Source organism: Mercenaria mercenaria, chromosome 6 (assembly GCF_021730395.1).
Source record: "Mercenaria mercenaria strain notata chromosome 6, MADL_Memer_1, whole genome shotgun sequence".
Taxonomy (NCBI): Eukaryota; Metazoa; Mollusca; class Bivalvia; order Venerida; family Veneridae; genus Mercenaria; species Mercenaria mercenaria.
Genome location: NC_069366.1, coordinates 66,688,924 through 66,716,569, shown reverse-complemented (window position 1 = coordinate 66,716,569; position 27,646 = coordinate 66,688,924). Strand labels below are relative to the sequence as shown.

Below are 27,646 nucleotides of genomic sequence, written 5' to 3'. Positions count from 1 at the left end.
TATTTAGCTGGTTTATTTCAAAATAGGCCCCTTACAACAAAAGGATGTAGGTGGTCTTCTGTTTGGAGTTGGCTTTTGGTTGAGCTATACATTCTAAATGTACATGCATGAAGAAAAACATCTGTCATTTTAACATTGATTCCAACAATCCCCTGACTAGAAAAAAATATTGACTACATATCGCAACGGCAAATTATGGCGGACTTTGGTGAAAAGCTGTTAAAAGAAACAATCAACGTCAATGCAAATATTGACTATCCTGTTCTTGTCATTTGTTATTTCAGTGAAACTTTTTGATTTTTTTTCATCAAACAGCGACGATATGTAAGGTGCTGTTTAAGAAATACGCTTACTTTTTTATATTGCATTATATCGAGTACCCGACATAGTAATTTATTATATCTTACGCTCGAGATAAAATGTCGTGCACTGGAGGTAAGATGTCACGTGCGCTCGAAATGATAAGTCTGGCGCTCGGGATATTTGTTCTTAAATCAAATAGTGTGAACAATATTGCCATAAAAGTTCCATTTGTAACAGACACAAAGTGAGAAAAATTAGCAACGTTTATCGCGACTGTGCTAGGGTCTCTCAAAGAACATTTTTTTTTGTAATAATTTGGAAATCAACAAGCGGTTTAAGAAATGAAGAAATTCCAAGTGTCCACGTAAATATATAGAGAGAAATTTGGTGGAAGTGGTTATAAATTTTTAATAGAGAGTCATAGTCACAAAATCATTCTTTAAGTTGCCTTCTACCAAAGACATTAACAGGGCTCATTTCTCTTCATTCATATATACTGAAGTTTCTTTACGTGTGCAAGAATCTTCAGGTTTCAACACGGATTCCTCATAAAGCTTAAACAACATGATTGTCTTGTCAGAGCTATATGGCTGTCGTGTTTCTTCAGGGGACCTTTGTTCTAAAGTTTTAACTTTATTTGATTATGAAAAACACGGTCGCCAGGCACGGGTTTTGTTTCATCTGTGTGTAGCTGTGAACCTGAAGTGATCGATATAGGACATTCTTAACCGTCTTGGGTAAAATATAAAATTATATCGAGCTCATGACATCTAAACTAGACCGGTCGACATCTTATCCCGGGCGCACGACATCTTACATTAAGCCTACCACATCTTATACCGATCTCGTGACAACTTATCTCTAGCTCACGACATCTTATTTCGATCGTGCGACAGTTTATTTCAATCGCACATCTTATCTCCAGCGCACGACAAATTGTATCGACCGCCCTGGGTAAATTAACCTTAAACGATAAGTGGGTGCCCTAAACATACCAACGTAACGGTCTCTAGAACAGAAATGAAATATTCATGGTTTGTCCAAAGTTGTTATATCTTTGTGCAACTCACTCGATTCACGACCCGCCGAGTTTGCACAAGGCAACAAACCAAGAGGTCGTGATTTCGATCACGGACGGGAAGAACGTCTCCGCGACTATTTCATTTCTTAGTTGATTAGTTTAAGCAGACACCTATGTAGAAATACCGTAAATACAAGCTATCTGACTGTAAATACCGCTGAATGGTTTTTCAACATGCTGTGAATCTTAATCTGTTAATAAAGGCAGTCTACAAATAAATATATATTGTTTTCCCAAAGCCTGACCTTTATTATTCGTGTTTGCAACAACTGGAAGTCATTAGAATAAGAAGCCCGCGTGTATGTACATGCATATAGCCATTTAGAATTTCAACAGATCCAATGTACATATTTTGAAAGAAATGCTACTCAGCATAATTTGAAAATCTGGGGACGTAACAGCACGGCGCCTGTTCGCCTTTGTTTGTACGCATGCTCACAAACTAACCAATTATCGATGGCCGCCATCCAATCACCTTACAATGTAGGCAATGACGCATGTTGGCGCATGCCTACATTGTCAATCGATAAAATGTTTAATTCAATATGTGCTGTTAGAGATATTGACAATTGTTATCAAAATAAATAACATAAATGTAAGAATATAGATTTGTTTCTGTCGCGGTGGACCGTCTGGTGACTGAAAATGGGGTCCGTCACGTTTGTGATGTAACTCTTACTTCTGGCGATGACTTTACAGTAGTTACTTTGATTTCATCTGCTGTTATTTTACGGCGTACCTCGTTGAACCTCTCTGGTGTTATATACTTTGAACCTTTGCGATATCAGTTTACGTCGTACCTCTTTGATGTTGTGTAGTTACTGGTCGTACCTCTGCGTTCCTCGCGATGTTATATTTTGCCTTCCTTTGCAGTTTACCTCTGCGATGTTACTTTTTTAAGTTCCTTGGCGATTTACCTCTGCGATGTTATTTTACGGTTGTACGTCGTTGTTATCACAGATATAGTGACGCTGATTACACTCTACCTGTGTCAACAGCGACATTTGCCCGTTTCAAGTTTCCTCCGAATTTCCTCCAAACGCATTGTGCCGTGTCCTCTTCAAGTTCCCTCCGAATTCCATCCAGACTCACTGTGCCGTGTCCGTTTCAAGTTCCCTCCGAATTCCTCCAGATGCCTTGTGCCGTGTCCGTTTCAAGTTTCCTGAGTATTTCATCCAGACTCATTGTGCTTTGCCGTCGACGCATTTTAGTACTAATGATTATACAACAGAAACAGAATGTTGACCTGCTAAAAATGCATTTATCATCCTGAACTGTTTTTACTCTTTTCATAAAATGCATATTCTTAACATAAAAACTTTTTATATATATCATGGATTTCCTTATTTCAGAAATTATGATATTATCTCCGAAAAGAAAAAAAATTCAGAATTGAAATCATTATAAGTGTTGAATTTATATTTCAAGTATGCGGATGATTTCCATTGTTACTGTATATTTCTTGCATACAAATATGTGGTATTTCTTTTAAAAAATAATTTATCGAAGCAAACTAGAATGAAATAGTTAATATCTATTAAATCACGACTTGAACAATATTATTTCCTTCCTCAATTTCTGAAATTATAACAAAAATACAACTCACATTTTAATGTTAATTATATACAAATACAATTATACTTTTGTTCAAAATTTAAAATAAATAAAATAAAACAATAAAGAAGTATTTATTTTACCAGAGTATAAAATCATTTCCTTAAGCCTGTTACAACTGACAATATCATTTTATCTAGGAATGTCGTATCACATGCACGCAGCAGCATAAAGTCCATTATTTTTAACATTTTAAGCTTTTAAGTTTTCCCGACGACAGCAGTTTGAGCATTGAATCCCAGGTAAGATAATAGATTCTTATATGGAAACATTCACGTGGACATGGAAGCATATGTTCATATTTGATCATCAGCTAAAACATGTTTCTAATGATGCTTTTAGAAAAAGAAAAGTTTAGCTGTGGGGGATCAATATTCGTGTATAGTTCTACCAAGAATTCTTTAGAAAAGATTTCTAAACTTTTGATTCGAGCGATGCGACATGTGTGCGTACAAATTACTTTCTTTTCTTTCAAAAACATTATGATTTTGTTACATGTTGTCCATCTGTGACGAGAGATTGATTGACAAATGAATACCTAACTTGTGTTTTGTTAAAGCCCAGCGGGATAAAGATTTATTTATAATTGACCTGCATACATGATTAAGTCTTTTTATAACAATCTGCACTAACAAATTGCGTCTACTCCAGCGTAGCTTACATCTATATGGTTCCGGTTAAGACAATCTATAACACGTCGAGTAAGTCTACGTATGTATGCAGCTACGTGTATGCAGCTACGTGTACCAGCTACGTGTACCAGCTACGTGTACCAGTTACGTGTACCAGTTACGTGTGCCAGCTACGTGTACCAGCTACGTGTACCAGTTACGTGTACCAGCTACGTGTACCAGCTACGTGTACCAGTTACGTGTAAGTAGTAATGTGCGGAAAGTGGCTACTAAAACTTGTTCAGTATTGCAGTACACTATAGTACCCATAGACTGTGGAACATTCTTTCCCAATCAAGATTAGAGATGCCGGTACGCTAACTGCCTTTGCAACACTTGACAAACTGATTGATTAAAATTGTCTACCTAAATCGGTTTGCCATGTATAGTTTGAGACTACAATGTATAGAGTTTAGATTGTATTCATTCAATGTAGTATTTTGAATGTTTACTGTAAAACACTTTTGAGCGCTAAAGTAAACTATATTCCATAAACATGAAGACTAGTTTCCTCACATGGAAGAATTTTATGTCCCAATTTGGATTTCGAACCAATTGCGGCGAAGGAAAAATGGTTCAAAACAGCGGCTATAACCAAGTGGTGTAACACGCTCCTTTAGAAGATTAAGAAATACCGAAAAGGCCTATTATTTCAATAAGAATTTGATTATTTGAAAATAAAACCGACTTACTTTTGTCATACTTGGCGGTTCAGGCTTCTGCTATCAAAGATTTCGCAATTTTTCTAGTAAAGCGCAATGTGCATCATTATGTTAGTTCCAAAATTTGTATCAAGCTTGTACAAATTTAGTTGGCAATAATTCAAGCGTAATTTGAAAAGATCATATTTTTTTCTGAAACTTTCTCGTGGTAACTATTATGTTCAACAGGGTAAAATTGACTTCTCAACTTAACTTCTGTTATCTACCAAGCCCAGCAACATGTAAAATGTAAAGTACGGTACCTTTCGCGTAAGCCTACCGTTTTCGTGGCGGGGGTGTTGTTTTGGTTTAGAGTAACATTGGACACAATTTTAGGTCATATTGGTGATTTTTTTTCCAGCTTTTAGTGGCGGAGGAAGACTCCAGGTGCCCTTCCGGAAATTATTTTAGGTGTGGACGGCCGCCCAGCTTGATGGCTTTCTCACATGAAGAATTCTGTTCCAAGCGAGGTTTCGAATCCACATCTGTGAGAAGCAAGTGATTCGAAGCCAGCAACCTTAACTACCAGGCCACGGAGACACTTCGAAACCATCGAGATTCCACTAGCGTATTTGTAAACAAAATGTTTAGTGTTTAACCGGGGGAGGTGGGGCGGTGTCAGGCAGGTGTGTGGATTTTGCACTTTTCAAATCAGCTCCTCTCCATCTTCCAATATCCCAAGTTTAAAGTCAATATCTCGAATAGTTTTAAAGTTGTGCTCCGAAAACAAGGAAAAATTTGAAGTCCACTTGGGACCTTGACTCTTGACCTACCGACCAAGTTCATGCCGCATCGTCTAATCGCCACCAATCTTTATGTCAAGTTTAAAGCCAATACCTTTAGTATCACGGACAGATGCAGCGTCATCGTACATTTTTCCAAAACGGGTGTATAAAAAGAGGAATTCACTTCAGATGGTCAAAAATAACACCACTAAAACTTCTCCTTTTGTTCTGGTGGTTTGGTTAAGAAGGTTTGAATATTTCTAACAGATGACATCACAGGAAGCTGGACCTTTTATTCAACTTTTGTACTAATTTTATGCAGCTGGTTGGCCCCATTAAGAAAATTACACACATAAGGCTAAGGAGGCAAACATCTTTTAGAACATTAAAACTTTGCATTAAAACATATACAGATACTAGGGACTGTCACAAAAGGGAATGTCTCCCAATACTTACCACGCAGAAGTTGTAAAATGCCCGCATTACAGGCCATAACTTTATGGAAAATCCCCGACTCATAGCATTCCAACGATATACACAACTAGGCTTGGTGGGGGTAACTCCTGTGGTTTGGTGGAATTCCAAACAGCGGTATAGGAGAAGTAGCACATAACAACATAATATGCACAACTATGCTCAACAGTAATCACTCGTGACGTTTAGTAAATTTCAGCCAAATTGTACACAGCAAGTAGCATAAACACCATAAAATATGACAAATCAAGGGCCAAAACTTTCCTGAAAATCATTGACCCAGAACATGCTGATGACAAGTATTACTAGCCTGGGCTTTGATCACTCCTGTCAGGTCTGGATGAAATCCGCCAAAAAATATAATAGAAGTGGCCAAAACAGCATAAAATTTGATGAATCAAGAGCCATAACTCCACTGAAAATCATTGAATTGGTGAATGTCAAGGAAGTCCACAACTAGGCTTGGCAATGATCACTTTTGTGAAATTTGGTATAAATCCATCCAGTGGTATCGGAGGACTTGTGTGGACAAATTTGCGACAGACAGACAGACAGACAGACTGACAGACAATATGTCTCCCCCATAATATACGGAAGACACAATAATTTGCGACTAATAGACAAATAACTTAACAAACTGGCTTACTATCTTTAATCTAGTATAATTATACAACAAAATGATGATCTGAAATAAATATTTCACAGCTAGTATTCAAGTATTCTGCAAAAACAAACAAAATAAGCAATCAAAATTCACATAACTCATACTGTGAATTCAAAACTTTGCTATAAAACATTGTTGTAACATGTACATAGAAAATATCAATACACTACAGCAAAATGTTACTACATCAATTAAAATACAAAGACAGGTAATTGTACGAATGCCATAAATGTGTAACATATGTTCAAACATAAATACCTAGGACTGTATAGAATTCATTTCCACTTTCATCATCCAGAGAAAACTCATTAAAGGATTGATTCAATTAGAAGTAAAATGTAATCAATGTTTTACTTTGCTACATGTATAAATGTATGAGAAATCTTGTTAAAAGGAAACATCTGGCTGAACTTCTAAAAAATTCCAATTTCCATCACTCCACAAGTTGTTCAAAATTAAAAATGCAGAAACCAAACACCTAACAATTTTACTTTGGTTCATGCCAGGGTATTTTTACTTTAGCTACACTTCACAACTTACACCTTTTCCGTTACAAGGTCTTCCTTAATTTCTCTTTGAACAGAAGCCAATACAATTGAGCCGTGCCATGAGAAAACCAACATAGTGGGTATGCGACCAGCATGGATCCAGACCAGCCTGCACATCCGCGCAGTCTGGTCAGGCTCCATGCTGTTCGCTTTTAAAGCCTATTGGAATTGGAGAAACTATTAGCAAACAGCATGGATCCTGACCAGACTGCGCAGATGCGCAGGCTGGTCTGGATCCATGCTGGTCGCATACCCACTATGTTGGTTTTCCCATGGCACGGCTCAATTCATGTTTTACAGTATTTCAAATAACTCAGAAAATGGTAATAGAATTTTTCTAAAATAAAAAATATCTTAATTTTAAATTTCTCGTCACAAAATGATTTTGATTATCTCAGGTATTGTTAATTTCAGCAATTTTGGACATTTTTTTTTAAATTTCAATTTTATTTGTTGACAGGTCATTATAAAAGCCATAAATGGGACCCTTATACAAATGTCAATTCAACAGGAGGAGTCACATGTAGAAAATATAAGTCAAATAGCCTGGGATAACTTGAACATTGTAGTCAGTCCTGATGCTCAAGCCTCAGATTCTTGACGGAGTTGTGTGCTATAACAAGAGCTGTCCGTAGGACAGCCAAGCTGGACTATTCGAAATATTGTCCCAGAAGCAGGAAAATATTCACCAAAATGTTAAATATCAAAAGAGTTTTAAGTTCAAAAGGGGGCATAATTTGGCTAAAATGAAGGTCAGAGTTATGGGACTTGATGCTATCAACTAGTTTTATAACCCCAAAGATACATATGAAGTTTCAATTCAATATTTGCATTAGCTTTGGAGATAGTAACTTGCATGTAAAACTTTAACCAGGATTTTCCAAGTCCAAAAGGGGGCATAATTTGCCCAAAATACATGTCAGAGTTATGGAACTTGACCCAGTGAGGTTGGTAATTTATCTAGAAAAAGAAAAAATAAGTTTCAAATCTATATGCCTTTTAGTAATAGCTGTATGTACTTGCACACAAAACTTTAACCAGAATTTTCTAAGTCCAAAAGGGGGCATAATTTGGCCAAAATGAAGGTCAGAGTTATGGGACTTGGTGCTATCAACTAGTTTTATAACCCCAAAGACACATGCGAAGTTTCAATTCAATATCTGCATTAGTTTTGGAGATAGTAACTTGCATGTAAAACTTAACCAGAATTTTCTAAGTCCAAAGGGGGGCATAATTTGCTCAAAATACATGTCAGAGTAATGGAACTTTACCCAGTGAGGTTGGTAATTGACCTAGAAAAAGAAAAAATAAGTTTCAAAGCTATATGCCTTTTAGTAATAGCTGTATGTACTTGCATGCAAAACTTTAACCAGAATTTTCTTAGTCCAAAAGGGGGCATAATTTGCTCAAAATACATGTCAGAGTTACGGAACTTTACCCAGTGAGGTTGGTAATTGACCTAGAAAAAGAAAAAATAAGTTTTAAAGCTATATGCCTTTTAGTAATAGCTGTATGTACTTGCACGCAAAACTTTAACCAGAATTTTCTAAGTCCAAAAGGGAGCATAATTTGCTCAAAATACATGTCAGAGTTATGGAACTTTACCCAGTGAGGTTGGTAATTGACCTAGAAAAAGGAAAAAATAAGTTTTAAAGCTATATGCCTTTTAGTAATAGCTGTATGTACTTGCACGCAAAACTTTAACCAGAATTTTCTAAGTCCAAAGGGGGGCATAATTTGCTCAAAATACATGTCAGAGTAATGGAACTTTACCCAGTGAGGTTGGTAATTGACCTAGAAAAAGAAAAAATAAGTTTCAAAGCTATATGCCTTTTAGTAATAGCTGTATGTACTTGCATGCAAAACTTTAACCAGAATTTTCTTAGTCCAAAAGGGGGCATAATTTGCTCAAAATACATGTCAGAGTTACGGAACTTTACCCAGTGAGGTTGGTAATTGACCTAGAAAAAGAAAAAATAAGTTTTAAAGCTATATGCCTTTTAGTAATAGCTGTATGTACTTGCACGCAAAACTTTAACCAGAATTTTCTAAGTCCAAAAGGGAGCATAATTTGCTCAAAATACATGTCAGAGTTATGGAACTTTACCCAGTGAGGTTGGTAATTGACCTAGAAAAAGGAAAAAATAAGTTTCAAAGCTATATGCCTTTTAGTAATAGCTGTATGTACTTGCATGTAAAACTTTAACCAGAATTTTCTAAGTCCAAAAGGGGGCATAATTTGCTCAAAATACATGTCAGAGTTATGGAACTTTACCCAGTGAGGTTGGTAATTGACCTAGAAAAAAGAAAAAATAAGTTTCAAAGCTATATGCCTTTAAATGATAGCTGTTTGTACTTGCCTGCAAAAACTTAACCAAGGTGATGCCAACGCCAGGGTGAGTAGAATAGCAATAGTCGAGCTAAAAATAGAATGACATAGCTTTTACATGTATATTGAGACAATACAAGTGTCCAACACAAAAAAGCTAAGAGCCAAGAAAATGTTGTCTAAATTCAAACCTAAACCCCATCAAGACTGCTTTCCTTAAAGGGACATGCCTCTTGATTTTTCAGATCACACATACAGTCAAACCTGTTCTTAATGGCCACCTTGGAATAAAGGCCACTACTATTAGTTGTTTATAAATGCCACTGATTTCACTAATTGTTTAACAAAAAATATAGTAAATTTTCCTGTGTTTAGAGACCACCTGCAAACAAGGAAAACCTTTCAAAATACTGTATTTTTAAAGGTGGTCTTCACAGAATTTACTTACATTAGTTAGTAATTGTACATAAGAAGTAAACTCAAAGTGATCTGGTATTCTCTAGGTAGTATTTATTTACAAATATAGGTAGTCTATGAAATCTCTTGAAAATCTAACTACTGCACGACTCGCACAGAAAAAACATTGGATGTAAAACAGAAGCGATTTAGCTTTACTTTGTAACGTACTCGGAAAATACCAACTAAAACAATACTGGCTCATAAACATTTTACTGACTTGTCTTTCCTGTCTCAAGTTTGATACTGTTACCATCTATACAGACAAACCTGACAGTGTGCTAAACACCACCTCCAATGGAGGCCCCTGCTTATACTTTTCCCATCCACCCAAAACAGTGTAAGTGTACCAGTTTTGAAAGAATACCCGCCAACAAAGATCAAATTTCTTAAATTTCCCCAGGGTGTTTTTTATGGATGGGTTTGACTGTATATCTGGAGTCATGCACTTTTAAACTTCTATAAATGTTCATGTAATGTAACATTTGCTGCATATCATCAGGGATATACATGTAAAAAATCCATTTTAAAAATAGCTAACATCCCACAGTTTCAAGGTCCTGGATGATAAAATGGTAATCAATTTTATCCAGTGTAGCATACAACAAGAAATAACAAAATATTGCACATAAAGAAATTGAAGGGCTAAATGGAAATGTTGATGTAATTCAATTATCTTAAACAACATGCATTACATCAATTCTTGTAATGTATTTACTTGTACAAACATCACAAAAGACAGTTTCCTTTTTGGGGTTGATCCAACATGGAATGATAAGCTGATCCTATAGAAACTTGGTAACAAGTATGATGGGGGTTATATGAAAGTAGACAGATGTAGTGCAAAAACAATCATATTTGAGCCACACCATGAGAAAACCAACAAAGTGCATTTGCGACCAGCATGGATCCAGACCAGCCTGCGCAGTCTGGTCAGGATCCATGCTGTTCACTAACAGCTTCTCTAATTGCAATAGGCTTTGAAAGCAAACAGCATGGATCCTGACCAGACTGCGCGGATGCGCAGGCTGGTCTGCATCCATGCTGGTCGCAAACGCACTATACTGGCTTTCTCATGGCAGGGCTCATTTTCATTTTTGTTGGGTTTAATTACAGTGTGTATCAATTAAGAATTATGTTATTTGTTTAGTTGGAAGTATCACAGACACAATTTTATGGGAAATTTCTAGCTTCAAAGCAAATTGTTCAGACTTATTAGACAAAATCTTTGTTTTCTCTCGTAACATCGATAAAATGAAAATGCTGTGAAAGTGACCAACGATACAAACTTGCTGACATATGAATTTTGCAAGATATCCTTATAAATCACTGCAACACTTTTGAAATAATGGAGAAAGTCAAATTTATTTTGCTTTTTGCAAGTATATTCCCTTGTTTTGATTCTGTCATTTTATATTGTCCTATACTTAACATGAATGATATCAGCATGTTGAAAAATTTTACCCCGTGAGAAAATTGTTTTAATAGTGGAGAAAAACACTTTGTGCCCCTCTAGACATTATTTTGAGCATGGGTAAACACCTGATCAACCATTTATAAGTTAGCAGCGTAGTTTCCTCACATGAAAGAATTCTACAATACAAGTTCTTTGGTGTCCCGTGAGTGACTTGAAGTCAGAGCCCTTTACCACTGCTGAGTAAAGAAGAATTATACTTCAGTAAACTAACAATGCTCATTAATGACTGTAGAATTTTTCTATCATATAATTATTGTAACTTTAAAACTTCAAACTAGTAAAAACTTGTCGACAGCTTCCTCATATAAAACTGAGGTGGGGTGGAAGTCAAGTTTGGTGTTTGGACAAACCACCACAAGAAGCAAATGCATTACATCACTTACACTCAATTGAAACTGGAAGGCTGGCTCTGGGATTACAAAATAAAATCTGGAATCCAGACTAAGAATGAAACTTTGCCAATTTCATGACTGAGCTCACAAGCAACCAATCAGCTCTTGGACTTAAGAGACTGGTCTCTTTATCAAGCCCATGCAAACATCTGCATAGAAACAATAACTCTCTTTTGACACTTCATTCAAAAGAATTAGTCCTATGGCAGACCAGAACAAACAACAGATAGGGTCCTTAGCTTTCATGTCATCAGTCTCAGTTTTATCTTTCAAAACAAAAATGTAATTTAGGCAACTTGACACCAATTTCAAAAATGCAAAAACATCAAAAGCAATCACCGATATATCAATTCACTAGATGCATGTCTGCAACAGCTAATAAACAGTATCACTTATACTGTATGTAACTCTATTTCATATCTAATCACTCAAGAGAATTTCTAACTCAGATACTGTCATTACACTGGTGTTCTTTTTGCATGGAGAGATCTGCTGGAACTGACTAGTTATTTCTTTGACGAAGGGACCTCAGAATACTATTTTGATGCCAATCTGACTCAGCTATTGGCTGCCTATACATTTTCTGCAATTTTACATGTATATAGCCAGATACTAAGACGCAATTGTCTGTATATTAAAATGTATTAAAAACTTTCTAACAGAATAGAAAACAAGTTAACAACGCAGCAAGTGGATGAGTAAAATACTCAAGTTATCAAGGGTTTTGAGCAATAAACATAAAACTTTTAGGAAAATTTAGGGGACCACAAGAACTTCTCAAGTGAGCCCAAGCACTCCACTTTTGGATGCTCCAATAAGCAATATTTCACTGTTATGTAATTAAAATGTATTATTTATCAATACAATTTTTATTTGAATTTGAGCTGTTCATCAACAAAATCGAAGACCGGTGTTTAAAACAGGGTATTTATAGCACGTTATAACCGGACAAACATATTTCGAGGGCTGAGTGTGAAACTATTGTATCTTGTTCTTTATTTTTTTTTTCAGTTACAATAGTTTTATGTTCAGCCAACAAATTAATACTTAATATGCTGTGGGAGAAAGGCAAAGATATTCTAAAGTGAAAGTAAAATTCAGGAAGGTACATCTCGTATTGTGATCACACTGGGTTTTGTTTGTTTTTGTAGTGTCATTTCGGCAGTGTCATGTTGGTATGACACAAATACAGCTAAGTTGTTGATATTGTACACTCCCGGCTTGCTGAACGACACTGATAGTGATATCCTCTCAGTCTGTTTTGATGACAGTTTAAACTGCTTCAAAGTTTGACTCGTCCAGGAAAATCCGCCGGCTGGACTCTCTGCTGTCTGTCCCGTATCTGGATATTCATTCAATCTGAAAATTTAAAAAAAAATCAAATTTTTACATATACCGGTACATATGACAGGGCCATAAAATAAGCTGTCACATATTTTGCTTTAGTTCAAAAGTATGCAAATTTTAAAAATAAGCTGTCACATATTTTGCTTTAGTTCAAGATGTCACAAGAAAACTAGATCAAACCTGTGACCTGTAATTTGAAAATACTGTGCTTTTACCACCTGAGCTAACCACGACGGCCTTGACAATACTGCAGAAATATTGATCCAAAAGTCTGCAAGTTTTACTTACATACACCATTTGTTTGTGATATAACTACATGTATACTCAAATAATGTCAAAGGACTGAACCCCATTGAGAGCTATTCCAATATGACCTACTGGTGGGCTACAAACTAGTTAATCATAAACGGATGCATACCTGCTTGATGCCTAGCATTTAAAGATCAGATTTTGAAAGTAAATAATATGTACACATGGCAAAGCTACCTCAGAAGTCAAAATGGATGGCCTTTTCAAAATGAGATGATACTAGGATTAAACAAAATCTTGAATTTTACTTCAATTTAACAGTACAGGACAACCTCTCCAGAGTGGCCCTCTCTTAAGCAAAAACATCATCAAAATTTCCCCAAGCTAAAATATACTATAAAATTTACCTCTCCAGAACACAACTTCTACATAACAGTCAATATTTGTATCTCCCAAAGGGCGTTGCTCTACAGAGGTTGCACTGTATAAATTTTAAGTTCATAGCTGCATTAAATAGACTAAAATATGATCATAACATCTGCATTAATGCAGCATCAGTTCAAACTCTTCTTAACAAAGTGCCAGTTGAAAAACTGAGCTCTGAATATATAATAATGCCCCCGGCATCTACTGATGCGGGAGCCATATAGTGATTGTCCTGTCCGTCCGTCCGTTCGTACGAGGTTAACCAAATGGGACCGTTTCATCTAGCATCAATACCCCTAACTAGAATGACTTGATACTAATGCAGATGTAACCTGTGACCATTCCTCATCTTCAGACATCACCTGACCTCAGTTTGACCTTGACCTTGAAATTGACCTTGTTTTGGTTGCTTTGTATCGACAAGGATGCCACCGGGGGCATCAAGTGTTTATTGAACGCAGCTCCTTGTTCAAGAAGTTCAGCTAACAATAGCATACCTAAGCTGGGCTTTACTTGTGTCGACTAACACAGTCACATCAGCATCTGCTTCATTGTGTAACACTAAAGTTACATGTACACAACATAACCTGAAAATAGGCAATCAATGTGTAACACTTAAGTTACATGTACACAACATAACCTGGAAATAGTCAATAATTGTGTAACACAAACGTTACATGTACACAACATAACCTTGAAATAGTCAAACATTGTGTAACACAAAAGTTACATGTACACAACATAACCTGGAAATAGTCAATCACTGTGTAACACTAAAGTTACATGTACACAGCATAACCTGAAAATAGACAATCAATGTCTAACACTAAAGTAACATGTACACAACATAACCTGGAAATAGTCAAACATTGTGTAACACAAAAGTTACATGTACACAACATAACCTGAAAATAGACAATCAATGTGTAACACTAAAGTTACATGTACACAGCATAACCTGAAAATAGTCAATCATTGTGTAACACAAAAGTTACATGTACACAACATAACCTGAAAATAGACAATCATTGTGTAACACAAAAGTTACATGTACACAACATAACCTGGAAATAGTCAATCACTGTGTAACACTAAAGTTACATGTACACAACATAACCTGGAAATAGTCAATCACTGTGTAACACAAACGTTACATGTACACAACATAACCTTGAAATAGTCAATCAGTGTGTAACACTAAAGTTACATGTACACAGCATAACCTGGAAATAGTCAATCATTGTGTAACACTAAAGTTACATGTACACAGCATAACCTGAAAATAGACAATCATTGTGTAACACAAAAGTTACATGTACACAACATAACCTGGAAATAGTCAATCATTGTGTAACACTAAAGTTACATGTACACAGCATAATCTGAAAATAGTCAATCATTGTGTAACACTAAAGTTACATGTACACAGCATAACCTGAAAATAGACAATCATTGTGTAACACAAAAGTTACATGTACACAACATAACCTGAAAATAGACAATCACTGAGTAACACTAAAGTTACATGTACACAGCATAATCTGAAAATAGTCAATCATTGTGTAACACTAAAGTTACATGGACACAACATACCCTGAAAATAGTCAATCACTGTGTAACACTAAAGTTACATGTACACAACATAACCTGAAAATAGACAATCAGTGAGTAACACTAAAGTTACATGTACACAGCATAATCTGAAAATAGTCAATCATTGTGTAACACTAAAGTTACATGTACACAGCATAACCTGAAAATAGACAATCATTGAGTAACACTAAAGCTACATGTACACAGCATAACCTGAAAATAGTCAATCATTGTGTAACACTAAAGTTACATGTACACAGCATAACCTGAAAATAGACAATCATTGTGTAACACTAAAGTTACATGTACACAGCATAATCTGAAAATAGTCAGTCATTGTGAAACACAAAAGTCACATGTATACAACCTAACCTGGAAATAGACAATCTATGTGTTACACAAGTTACTTGTACACAGCATAACCTGAAAATAGTCAATCACTGTGTAACACAAAAGTTACATGTATACAACATAACCTGAAAATCTGCAATGAATGTGTAACACAAGTTACATGTACACAACATAACCTGAAAATAGGCAATCACTGTATAACACTAAAGTTACATGTACATAACATAACCTGAAAATAGGCAATCATTGTATAACACTAAAGTTACATGTACACAACATAACCTGAAAATAGGCAATCATTGTATAACACTAAAGTTACATGTACATAACATAACCTGAAAATAGGCAATCATTGTATAACACTAAAGTTACATGTACACAACATAACCTGAAAATAGGCAATCATTGTATAACACTAAAGTTACATGTACATAACATAACCTGAAAATAGTCAATCAATGTGTAACACAAAAGTTACATGTACATAACATAACCTGAAAATAGGCAATCACTGTGTTACACTAAATTACATGTACACAACATAACCTGAAAATAGGCAACCAATGTGTAACACTAAAGTTACATGTACACAACATAACCTGAAAATAGGCAATCAATGTGTAACACAAGTTACATGTACACAACATAACCTGAAAATAGGCAATCATTGTGTAACACTGAAGTTACATGTACACAACATAACCTGAAAATAGTCAATCAATGTGTAACACTAAAGTTACATGTACACAACATCAACATACCCTGAAAATGGTCAATCAATGTGTAATACTAAAGTTACACGTACACAACATTACCCGGAAAGTTACATGTACACAATATAATCTGAAATCACCAATGTGCAAATTGGCAGTCACTGTGTATCATTAAAGTTAATGTATAGTACACAACATGCTTTGAAAACAATCAATTTAAAGATTAAAATGCCATCATCTCACACTGACATGCAAGCTGAAGCTAACAAAGCATATTTGACCTTTAGGTATTGTATGCTGGATAACACTACAAATGTAACAATCATTTTATGGTATTATTTCTAATATATTCGTAAAAAAAGACAAATTTGCAAATAAACATTTAAACAGCCATGGAAGTTACATTAAGCAGAGATGAAGCATAAATATTTATCATATGCTTGTTAATTATCAAAATAAAACTAATCAATCTACAATCTAGTAATTCTCATAATTAGTAAAGGCCAAATTGGTAATAAGTTGCTTTTACTCAACACTTACTTTTTCTCACCCAATCAGAGATAAGCATTTATACCATGCAGCTGTCAATTATATTCTGTACTGGACGATGCAGTAAGTTGCTTGCATTTTGAATATTCTTACTATGTCGCCTTCTAAAACTGAAACTAGGGTCATTTTGCATTCTGTACTAAATCATCTTCCTTAACACTTTCATAAACTCTTCTCAAAACTGTGAAAACAATTCAAAGCAAAAACCAGTTTTCAGAATTTCTTATCAGCAAAAGAAAATTTACCTGCACTTGTGAAAACAGTTGTTGATTTCAGTCTGGTGTTGTAAACTATAGGAAACAAGTTGAGTTAAAACTTCAAAGTCGGGCTTCTTCTCCTCCTCTGCGACTTCTTCTTTCACAAACCGCACTGGACCACTCTCCTTTGGCGCCTATTGACAATACAAACAATTATTACATAAGCATTTTAAATACAATGTATATGTTTTCTTACAATGGAATCGGAATCCTCAAGATTTTTCCATACTGACATGTAAAATTTTATATTGGTTGTAACTGCAATAATAAATACCTGTTACTGTTAAACTATTATTGTTAATATTCTACCCTGTACATCTACTCCAATTTCTAAAACGGTGAACTTCTATCCTCAGGAAAACATCTTAATTTATAGTATTACTATTAGTTTAATAGCATCAAAAAGTATGCACTTGCTATTAAAAAGAGTGATACTTGTGCTCCTAAAGCCCTGACACAAACCTACTAACATGTTATTATTTCGGGTAACTACCAGACAAACAGACCATTTAATAAATGTAATCTGTGTTGGTGCGCCGTAAACCCACCCCAACCCCCCACCAACCCACCCAAAAAAATAAAAAAATAAATGGGATCACATTTCAAATATTGCTCAAATGCCCTCTAAAATAACACTTTCCCACCAAAATTTCTGGAGCAAAGGGACATTAATGAAGGGCTTTATAAATGAACCTGCCAGAGTAACATCCCCTTATACTGGTCATTTACAGGAGAGAACATAGGGACAAGCTAGCCGTACATGTATTATACACCTAATATTTTCTGAAATGCGTACCAAATAAAGTATTTAGCCTTCGACAAAAAAATGGCACATGGACCACAGAGGGTATGACATTTTTTTAACGGTTTGGTCAATCTGTTAATAAGTCATTTAAAATGTGAAAAGTCTTGCTTTTCTTGGGTTTTCAGTCCACTAGCAGTATAGGTCAGCTTGATTGCTTCCCCATATGAGAGAATTCTACATCCCATTTTTAATCTTGATAATTGGAAATCCACAAATTCATATCCTAATGACAATTTAGAGATCATGAAACTTGCATATTTATTATGTCCCTTTATGCATTTTCATTCATTCTGTAATGATAGGGGACGATACCAGGATTATGCCACCTTTTTTCATGTTAGAGACGAAAAATACAAATATTGACAAATACTGACCAAGATATATGGATACGATGTAAAAATGCTGTCAGGTTTTTCCACTGTAACATGATGTTGTCCTACACAAACTCTCTCCATACCATCTCCATCTACAACATGGGCCTGAAATATAACATATAATCAAATATTTCAGCACAGTACAAGTGTAATAATTTTTGTTCTAATTAGATCAAGTAAACTGAACTTAATTCTAATAGCATGTTTCTTATTCATATTTCGAAAAATAATTTTGAAATCAAAAGTACTCAATATTTATAGCATTTTTTAAAATGATAGTTGGAGTTGTGTAGTTAATGGCACTAAGCAACAAATTCAAAGTTAAAAATTCTTATGGGTAGATATGACAGCTAAATGTAGAATGTTTATTTTCGATAACCTTTCCACACATTTTCTGAATCATAGGCTGTTTTTTCTTTAACTTTTAAATCACATCAAAAGTGTCAACCACAAAGTTACAGAGACGTCCAGAAACTCCAGATTAAAAGTTTTGACTCTGGCGAGTCTTCTTCAGGGTATGAAAAATATAAAAATATAATAAAACAAAATGTCTACAAAAAGAATGTACCCTTTACCTGCCATAATATGATGAGAGACATTCCTAGCTGTATTGCACTATTGAGTGATTCAAACTGATCTCCTCTGTCTTTTGAAGGTGGCATCTGGGAAGGGGTTTGTGCTTGTGAAGATTCCTCATCTAACTGTTTTAGTTTCACTCTTGCCCTCTCATAAAAATCTAGACATGGAGTCTTCCCACTGAGTATCTGAAATTTGAATCAAGTATACGAATTGCATGTCAATGAAATACATTTCACCCTAAATCACATATGTGTATATTCTCTGTCGTCCTGAATATAAACTTCCTTAGCTTGAATAAAAAGGTGGCAAGAAATGTTCCAAACTAGCGCTTACTAATTATATATGATCTTAACCCTAAAGGTCATGTACATGGTTTTGGTTTTTGAAGGGTTAACAGGGTCTATAAAATGAGAAAACAGCTCAAAAGATTTGTAAGAACCTTTAAATCAAAAGAACTAATCACTGAGAATTCATGGTCTAGACATACTAAAATTACCACTCCTAACAACCCTTTTTTTTTTTTAATTTTTGATCTGGATACTAGATATCCTTCATCCTTACTAAAAAGGCTATGTCAGTAAAAGGTGCTTCCTCAGGAACATAACCCCTGGAACTCAGCCCTTCTGTACATACATTTACATGTAATATGCCTTGGCAATTCTATTATGCCTAAATAATAATATTAATGAAGAGTTCAACATATTCTAATGACATCTCTTTGTCTGATGAATTTTAAGTACTGGACCCAAAATGACACTAGACAATTCCCTCGAGATTACGTATTTAACATTCTTCTGACATAACTTAGCTCAAGGACATTTCTGTAAAAACTAAAAAACACCAAAACTGCATACAGAGAATATGTAATTTCAACTACTACTAATTTGCCAATGGTCTTTATACAGGTTTTCAGGAGTATTTTAGTTCTGTAATAGCTGCATTCAATACTATTACATGTATCATCATATTCTGACAGACAGATTCAACACATAAATCACAAGTGGAGGAAAAAACAAGATCAGACAATATTTCTGTTAAATCACCACAGAAATCTTGCTTGCAAATGGATCGAACTGTTGATTCCTTGATCCACAGTCTTGCACTCTAATCTACTGAAGAAACAGGGCAGTCTTCTGCTACAGGACAATTAGGGTATAACAAATCCACATGCCTGGCCTACTTAGCAATAAAAATGCCATCTTACCTTTTTGCCATGAAGAGTTAGATCAGTAAAAGTAACATCACAATTTGAAGGATTCTCTTTCTTGAGTAGACTGGCCTTTAAACAAACTTGTAACAGCTCTCTACTGCCCATACATGTCTCTGAAAACAGACACAAAATGTAACTAATACAAGTTATAACTCAACATGCTCTGATAAAGTGGATCTACCACTCTGTGAGATTTGGATAAGAAAGTCCCACAGAGACTGAGATTTGTCCAAAAAACAGGATTCTTCTGACTTCTGATCATTTCTTAAACTGAGGATGGGATTTCCATAGTGTGGTACATTGTTTCTTATTGTTATATATTTTATGACAAAAATTCTGCATCTTTGTGTAACATCCTCCCATACCAGAGGTTAACCAGGGTTGAACCTCTGGCACATTCTGTCTATTTTTTTTATTCTGGTAACATTACAGGTAAAATGTTTCAACCAGTCAACGACATTCTGCGACAAATCTTCATAAACCAATCAAAATCAGCCACGTCCTTTTCAATACTGACACTGAATTATGAGGAATATCCTTATTTCTTGAAGCAAATTTCTAAACATATGATTCGAGGAATGAATCTTTAATAATCACAGTCATGCAGTATGGTGTTTATAAATTGTGAGCAAGTATTTTCCTAAGATACTGTTTACATTTTCAACTAGGGCGTGCCGAGTAATTGAGATCATTGACTGACTAAATCCATTCCCAGTAGTAACTATGAGTGTACATGCTCGCCAGATAAATGAAAGAAATAAATCAGAAATTTGTCTCTGGATTTTGACAAACCTCATATTGATGAGAATGCTGTGTAATTGCTAATCCTACTAAAAGTAGTCTGTGACTGATGTGAGACAAGTGATGAGAAATAAGATAATATCTAACAATGGTATTTTATACGGAACTCTTAGCCCTTAAGGTGAGAAAAAAACTAAACAATTTACCAGTTTTGAAAAGCAAGGAATGCAATCAATTTTTTATAATGTGACCCTCCATAAAAATGAACAATATGATAATACAGAACATCAAAAACAAAATTATAGAACTCTTCAAGGCCATTTCCACAATTTTTACTTTGTCAAGGACTTTTTTCTAAAAGCTATATCTTGAAATCTTAGTATGAACAACTTTTAACAATCTTTTTCCAAAGCCTGTGTTATAGTAGAAATTATACTTTGTAAACTGTAATTAAATGTGGTCATAGACTCCTATTTATGGCTGCCTTGTGATTGATAGGCTAACAAATACATTTTCTTTTGTTTATGCTTTTTCTTTTTTTCTTTTTTCCCAACTGAATTTTTATACCCGACAGTCTGAAAAGGTAAAAATCAGTCTTAAACTAAGAAACTGACAATTTGAGAAGCCCTGCCATGTATGTTTTGCAGAGGCAAACAAAAACTTATAGAACAAATTCAAGCTATACCAAGATGTGGTTTGTCTGTAGTAAATAACTGTTACTATTTTACAAACTAACCTTTCTCCGAGTGTGATGTAAGACTGTGTATGGTCCATCTTTTGCTGGCACAGGATATCTGCTGTACTCTAATCTCACTGACATGGGCTCGGCCTGACTGTTGCTGCAAACAGAAATTTAAAAAGCTGTTTCAAGTTGTGAAATTTAAACATTTTGGTTCATATCTGAAACAAACTGTCAAGAAATTCCAAACTGAATCTAGCAACTGTATTAAAGCTGCTGCCTACATGACTTAAGTACCACTGAATTAAGTTGAACAAAACATAACAAACTAAACCTTACTTAGGGAAGTATGATCTATGTGCTCTATTGTCCTGAAATTTTCACGGATGATAGAAAAAAAACATTAAAATACATTTTTTTTTGTTTTACTTTCAATCACTGAAATCGCTCAAGCAGTACAATATTAATTTTTCAATTTTCAGAAGAAGCTGTACTTGTACTATCATATAAAGTTCACAAACCTGGCTCAAATTTTCCATTTCACAAGAGATGAGGAATTGTCCCTTGCTGGATAACTCTTTAGAATGCCTACAAGCTTTCTGAGCAACTGCACGAACACTCAATGATTCCACTGTATTGACTAGAACACTGTGTCGTAATAATCTGTACCTGTAAACAGAAAAATGAACAAGTAAGAAAATGTTTACATTTCACTGGTAATTCAGCAAACATCACTATCTGTAGAAGCTTGAAGTTACCTAACTGTATGTGCCTATTTTTTTATTGTATATCTAACATTTTGTGCAAGTGCCAAAATCACCCATAGCCGCTACCTAAGTCACCCCTGCTATATTTGACCAAGATGGATAAAATACCCCCTTTGACTTTTTCCAGCTATTTCCAATTTTCCACTTTTTTCTTCCTGGTCAAATTAATGGGGAATTTTATCCTACAGTTCCAGTGGACATTACATAATTAACAGCTTAACCACTTACTCAGTCATGTTTAAAGACAACAGGGAAGCTAAATTTAAACCAACAGAAATGGAAAGACACCACTCAGTCAGTGAACATATAAACTCATCCAGACATGCCCAGCACTATTTTAGGTTCATACTTTTGTTTTGTACAATTTAGGTCGTATGGTATCTTTTTTTATTTTTGAAGGTGGACAAAGACAACAAGTGTCCATCCGGGCACTATTTCAGGCATGGCCAGGTGCCTGGGTAGAATCACTGACTATTCATAAACCAGCTGGATGGTTTTAGATTAAACCAGTAAAACTTTTCTGATATTCCATGACAATTTTCTGACACTGAAAGTGCGAAACTTTCCCACATAAGTGGGAACAATCTTTAAATACTGTGAAATCGCTAATTTTCATGGATTTCATGATGGAGTCAAGCCATATAATCAAATACCAACAAACAAGGAAAGTTTCCATTCATTTTATGTTCAAAATATAAAATCCAAGAATTCCTATTTCTATGAAATAATCATTTTGACCAGAACCATGAAATTTCATGCCCACCAAATTAAAAAATTTCATAATAATATGTCAAGCTTACTTTGGTTTTTGTGGATTTTCTGCCAGTTCATAATAAAACAAAAAGTCCACTTGATGGTTACCCCCAATATCGTTCCCTCGTATCCACAGCTGAATGCTCATTGTTGAATTGGAATGTAAAGTCCCCTCTGGTATTTCTATATCAATCACACGTTTTACACTAACATCACAGTTAACACTAATGGAATCTGAGCTAGTATCCGTCATGTCATAAACACTATTGGAATGTTGTTTATCTATATTCTGGCCTATTACAAAACATTTTGGATTGCTGGAAGCAACTTTAAGTTTGTGTAGCGGGCTTGAGCCCTTGTTTGTAAAATAAACAGTCACTGGATGAACTTCACCACATAGTAATGTCTTTGGAAAATCCACAAAGCTCACCTGAAAGTAAGAAAGAATGTCAACTAAAATTTATAATATTTAATTTTATTTGTTTAAGTATGTCACTGATGTTTGATTTACCTATTCTATAACACTGTGTTGTAACTGCCAGTTTTTGGGTTCTTATTGTACTAACAGAACATATAAGTTATATTAGCATGAAAACATCATATTAAGAATGTACAACTGAACAGCTGAACAGTTTGAAAAACGTTTTATTTTGCGATGATGATACACATGGATTTTCCTGCAAAAAAATTACAATTTCTGACTCTAACTTCAGAATGATACAGATGTTTTTATTGAAAAAATTCCAAGTGTCAATCCTGAAGATCTGTAAATGATGTACAACATATATCTTGAATGGCTGAAATTTATAATGGAAAATACCCACATCAAGATTTTGTTTTTAAGAAAATAAATTTGAAGCCAAACCAAGATATTTTGCAAATTTAAGAAGTTCCTTTTACCATCCTCAAAGCTCTTTGGAAAGATGGTAGTGTCTTATATTCAATAAGAAATCAAGGAAAAACCTTGTTACATAAAGGTGGAAAGATGACATGAGTTACCTCCAGCAATGGCATCTGTTCATGTATTGTAAGATCCAGCCTTCTGTCTGGTCCATACACTTTACTTGCCATCTCCTCTTTCTTGTTATTTAACCTTGGTCCTTGCACCTCAATCTTCTGTTTACCTCGCACATATACTGTGCTCACATAGCTAGCTTTCGAACCCATTACCGCACCTCCTAGTGGCCCAGAGGGACCCTGGGATGGAGCCATGAACGTTGTTGAAGCACTTCCAAGATTGTACGTGATTCCGTAAATTCTTAACTCTCCCATTTGCTGAGGAGTTAATGTCATTTGTACCTTTAACAAAGAATATTAGAAACATCAGTTGCAATACTAAAATGTCTAAAAAATAAAATGATAACAGTCAACATAAGCAATAACCCTGTGAAATCCTGAAATTCGTGGGCATGAAATTTCCTAATCTTTGCCAAAACAGCTATTTTGTTGGGATACATATTTGGGGATAAAATGAAAATTCTATATATATTTGTTGGGATTAAATTTTGTGTATTAACGTATCCACGAAATCCATAAAAATTTGTCCCTCAGGATTATGACTGATTTCACAGTAATCTACTGCCTTCGTGGTCATAACAGGCTAGTAAGTATTAGGTAGTTATGCTAAAAGTGAAAGCTTTCAAAAGATCTGAAGACTTGTAAAATTGAAAAAGGAAGCCATGTTTACATGCTACTGCTAATATAAGTACTTATCAACAAAATTCCATTTACAGCAGTGCCACATATTATTTCCGAAACCGTGAGAATGAAGAAGTATCAAACCGTATCAATCTCTTTTGTAACTGGAATCCAGGGTTACAGAAATCTTACATCCAGAGCTTGTTTGCAACCCTTTTCCATTTTTCACTCAATAGTGATAGTGGAAGGGAAGTAAACTATTACATATCAATTCATGTAAGAACCTGGTAAATACTTACACCTAAGGAGAGAGTTGTCATTCTTTGCGAACACTGATACAAAAAAAATCTCAAAACTTAAATTGTTGATAAAAGTGAAACTGTCATAAAAATAACTTCTATTTTTCTGAAAGACTTAGAATTCAATTTCTAGACTTTAATTATTGTGTTTCTGTCTTTGAAATATTGAATCTATAAAATTACATCTAGTTGAAATCAAGTCTTAATCTCATAAATAAATAACCGCTTTGTAGTGGTTATATTCCTGTATTTAAACTTACTGGCAGCCTGTCATTTCCCTGCAATACAATCTCCTTGACAACCTGACCATGTACGATCTCATCTGCCAAATTATTCTGAAATGTAAAAGAAAAATCTATGTAATTTAGTGTAATTATCATACATTTATCACTGTTTATTAAAGTGGTCTGTTATAAACGTGGAACTGACAATTTCGCTACATTAATCCAAGATATTTTTTGTTGAGTCTGTACTGGTGGAATAAGCAAACAGAACTTCTGAATAATATTTAATAAAATTGAGCCGCGCCATGAGAAAACCAACATAGTGGGTTTGCGACCAGCATGGATCCAGACCAGCCTGCGCATCTGCGCAGTCTGGTCAGGATCCATGCTGTTCGCTTTCAAAGCCTATTGCAATTAGAGAAACTGTTAGCGAACAGCATGGATCCTGACCAGACGGCGCGGATGCGCAGGCTGGTCTGGATCGCAAACCCACTATGCTGGTTTTCCCATGGCGCGGCTCAATTAGTGATTAAGGAGCACATTGAGCCTAAACTGCCTTTGAATTAATACATTGTATTTTCTTTGTGAAAATGTCTCTATTAATACATTGTATTTTTTTTTTGAGAAAATGCATTGGTGCTTGTAAAAATGCATAGTTCTTTGTGAAAATGCATGGCAATTAACTACAGGTTTTGTTCTATACTTTAGGTGTTGCTATCGTTTGTTGTCCAGTTGTAAGCTCACAATTTAGGTCCAGACAACTTTCCATATTTAATGATGTAGAAAAGCATAAAGTGTCTCTAGGGGAATTATATCAGGCACAGGTAGGGAACACCAAAGAAGAACCAACAACATCTGGCAAGTCAGCTAGACAGTTTCTATATGTAACAGATTCCTTACAATTTCCTGGCAGAAAACAACTAAAAGTCAAAGACCTTCAACATTTAGCGCAATGAGTCCCATGAGGGCCCCTATATATATCTGATCCATAATTTTCCTAACAGTGTTTTTTTAGTAAAAAGTGGCTTTACTTTGCAACTTCCATACACAAGTTAAACGTTGTTCTTAAAGTCTCTACGGGTAACAGTAGGACATTTCTGAATTTTTACAAAATCTTTAATAATGTCCACTTTTATGGCCAAAACTGCATTTTTCCCATGTGTAGTATTTTCATCCAGGAAATATATATATTTTTGCATTTAATTTTTTAATTTTACAAAAAATTTATACGGAAATGTGGCTTTTATCTTAACAAAGATATAATTCATCAATAAATACAAGTACAATCATATTGTTTTTCTTTTTTACTGTTTTGATTTCCAAAATGGCCAAAATTTACAAGGGCCAATACTCCCATCAGAATTGGTTTTGACAATTAAGTTCAAAACTAATGAAGATATTTTGAACATATATGCAGCTCTATTACTCCTATTAGAACATTTATAATGTAGTATGAATTGTAGTGTCAAAAGTAAATTAAAGGAGAAATCAAGACCAACCTTCTTATGGAAAAGATGGATCAAGCAGATCAAATCCACATCTGTATTTTTTTTTTTACTACATTTTTATTGTTAAATCCCTATCACTTACTTTAGCTGTGACCATCTGTTCATTTGTGATCAGCTGAGGTTTCTCATGACTGCAAATATTTGGTAAGAAGCTCCATAGCAACATCACATCTGTCAAGGTCAAGGCCACTTTGAGAGGATTTACCAGGTATAACTCTATGGTTATCGCCTCTGGAATAATATAATGAACATTTTATGTACCATGATGAAAAACAAAAAAGTAAGCATCATAATCTTTTGCTCTTTTCATCCACATGTTACACAAGTACTATGAATGACTGTACGTGTTTAGGTTTCAAAGTCAAACAAGCAATTATCATGAAGTGACTTCTGGAATTAGTGGGCAACTGAGCAGAACCATCTATCTTCTGCAGACCAGCTGGATGGCTTCCCATTATAACAACATGGGCAATGCTCAAACCAAAAGAAGTGAGCAGCAACTGATTTGAAGTCAGCAACCTTAACCAATTGCCCAAGGACTTCCCTGAATATTACTGCAACTGCTCCCTTATGGGGACTGCATACTTGCAAATCTCAACCATGCCTCTTTATGTAATAAACTGCTGAGTTTTATCAACCCAAATAAGTAAGCTTTAAGATTCCATAACACCTGTGCTAAAATGAATAATGCAAATAAAATACAAACCTTTCATAAAAGAAACAGGACTGAACTTATTATCAGTTCCATCAGTATAGAGCTGTAATGATGGTCTGTACAGTAAGGGGAGAGAACCACCATTAGCATCCAAGACCAGTAACTCTTCCAGTTTCCTCCATCTCCAACTGCCTGTGTCTGACTCATCAAACCAAACACCTGTCGCATACATCTTATCACCTACATGTATATAAATATGCATTGAAAAACTAGAGCTATCATTCAAAGCGATTAGTACCCTAAAATACTTCTTAGTCAGAGAATTTACAACACTTTAATTTAAAGGGTGCAAAAATCTGCAATGCCTAGAAGACCATAAATACATGTCACACATATCTACACTTCACGGTTATCATATGTTTGTAGTTTGATTGGTATCCATTCAAAACTTTGAAAGTAGTTCTTGTCCAATTTTTTTTTTGAAACAGATCAAC

At 34.9% G+C, this 27,646-nt stretch overlaps 1 protein-coding gene across 3 annotated transcripts in view; it reads right to left on the bottom strand.

Annotated features, from left to right (window-relative positions):
- Positions 1 to 6,206: 6,206 nt before the first annotated feature.
- Positions 6,207 to 27,646, bottom strand: part of LOC123548534 (trafficking protein particle complex subunit 8-like) — a 47,126-nt gene continuing 25,686 nt past the window's right edge. For 2 of the 3 annotated variants that reach the window (XM_045335853.2, XM_045335854.2), the window contains 13 exons: positions 27,204 to 27,392; positions 26,580 to 26,728; positions 25,026 to 25,100; positions 23,828 to 24,127; positions 22,876 to 23,258; positions 21,830 to 21,977; positions 21,366 to 21,468; positions 19,883 to 20,001; positions 18,675 to 18,863; positions 18,100 to 18,204; positions 16,909 to 17,054; positions 13,955 to 14,044; positions 6,207 to 12,794 (listed from right to left, as the gene is read on the bottom strand). In XM_045335853.2, coding sequence (XP_045191788.2) covers positions 12,533 to 12,794; positions 13,955 to 14,044; positions 16,909 to 17,054; positions 18,100 to 18,204; positions 18,675 to 18,863; positions 19,883 to 20,001; positions 21,366 to 21,468; positions 21,830 to 21,977; positions 22,876 to 23,258; positions 23,828 to 24,127; positions 25,026 to 25,100; positions 26,580 to 26,728; positions 27,204 to 27,392 — 2,258 coding nt within the window. In that variant the 3' untranslated portion in view covers positions 6,207 to 12,532. Of the gene's footprint in view, positions 12,795 to 13,954; positions 14,045 to 15,912; positions 16,001 to 16,908; positions 17,055 to 18,099; positions 18,205 to 18,674; positions 18,864 to 19,882; positions 20,002 to 21,365; positions 21,469 to 21,829; positions 21,978 to 22,875; positions 23,259 to 23,827; positions 24,128 to 25,025; positions 25,101 to 26,579; positions 26,729 to 27,203; positions 27,393 to 27,646 lie in introns of those variants that run through there. The other variant, XM_045335855.2, reaches the window with a different exon arrangement.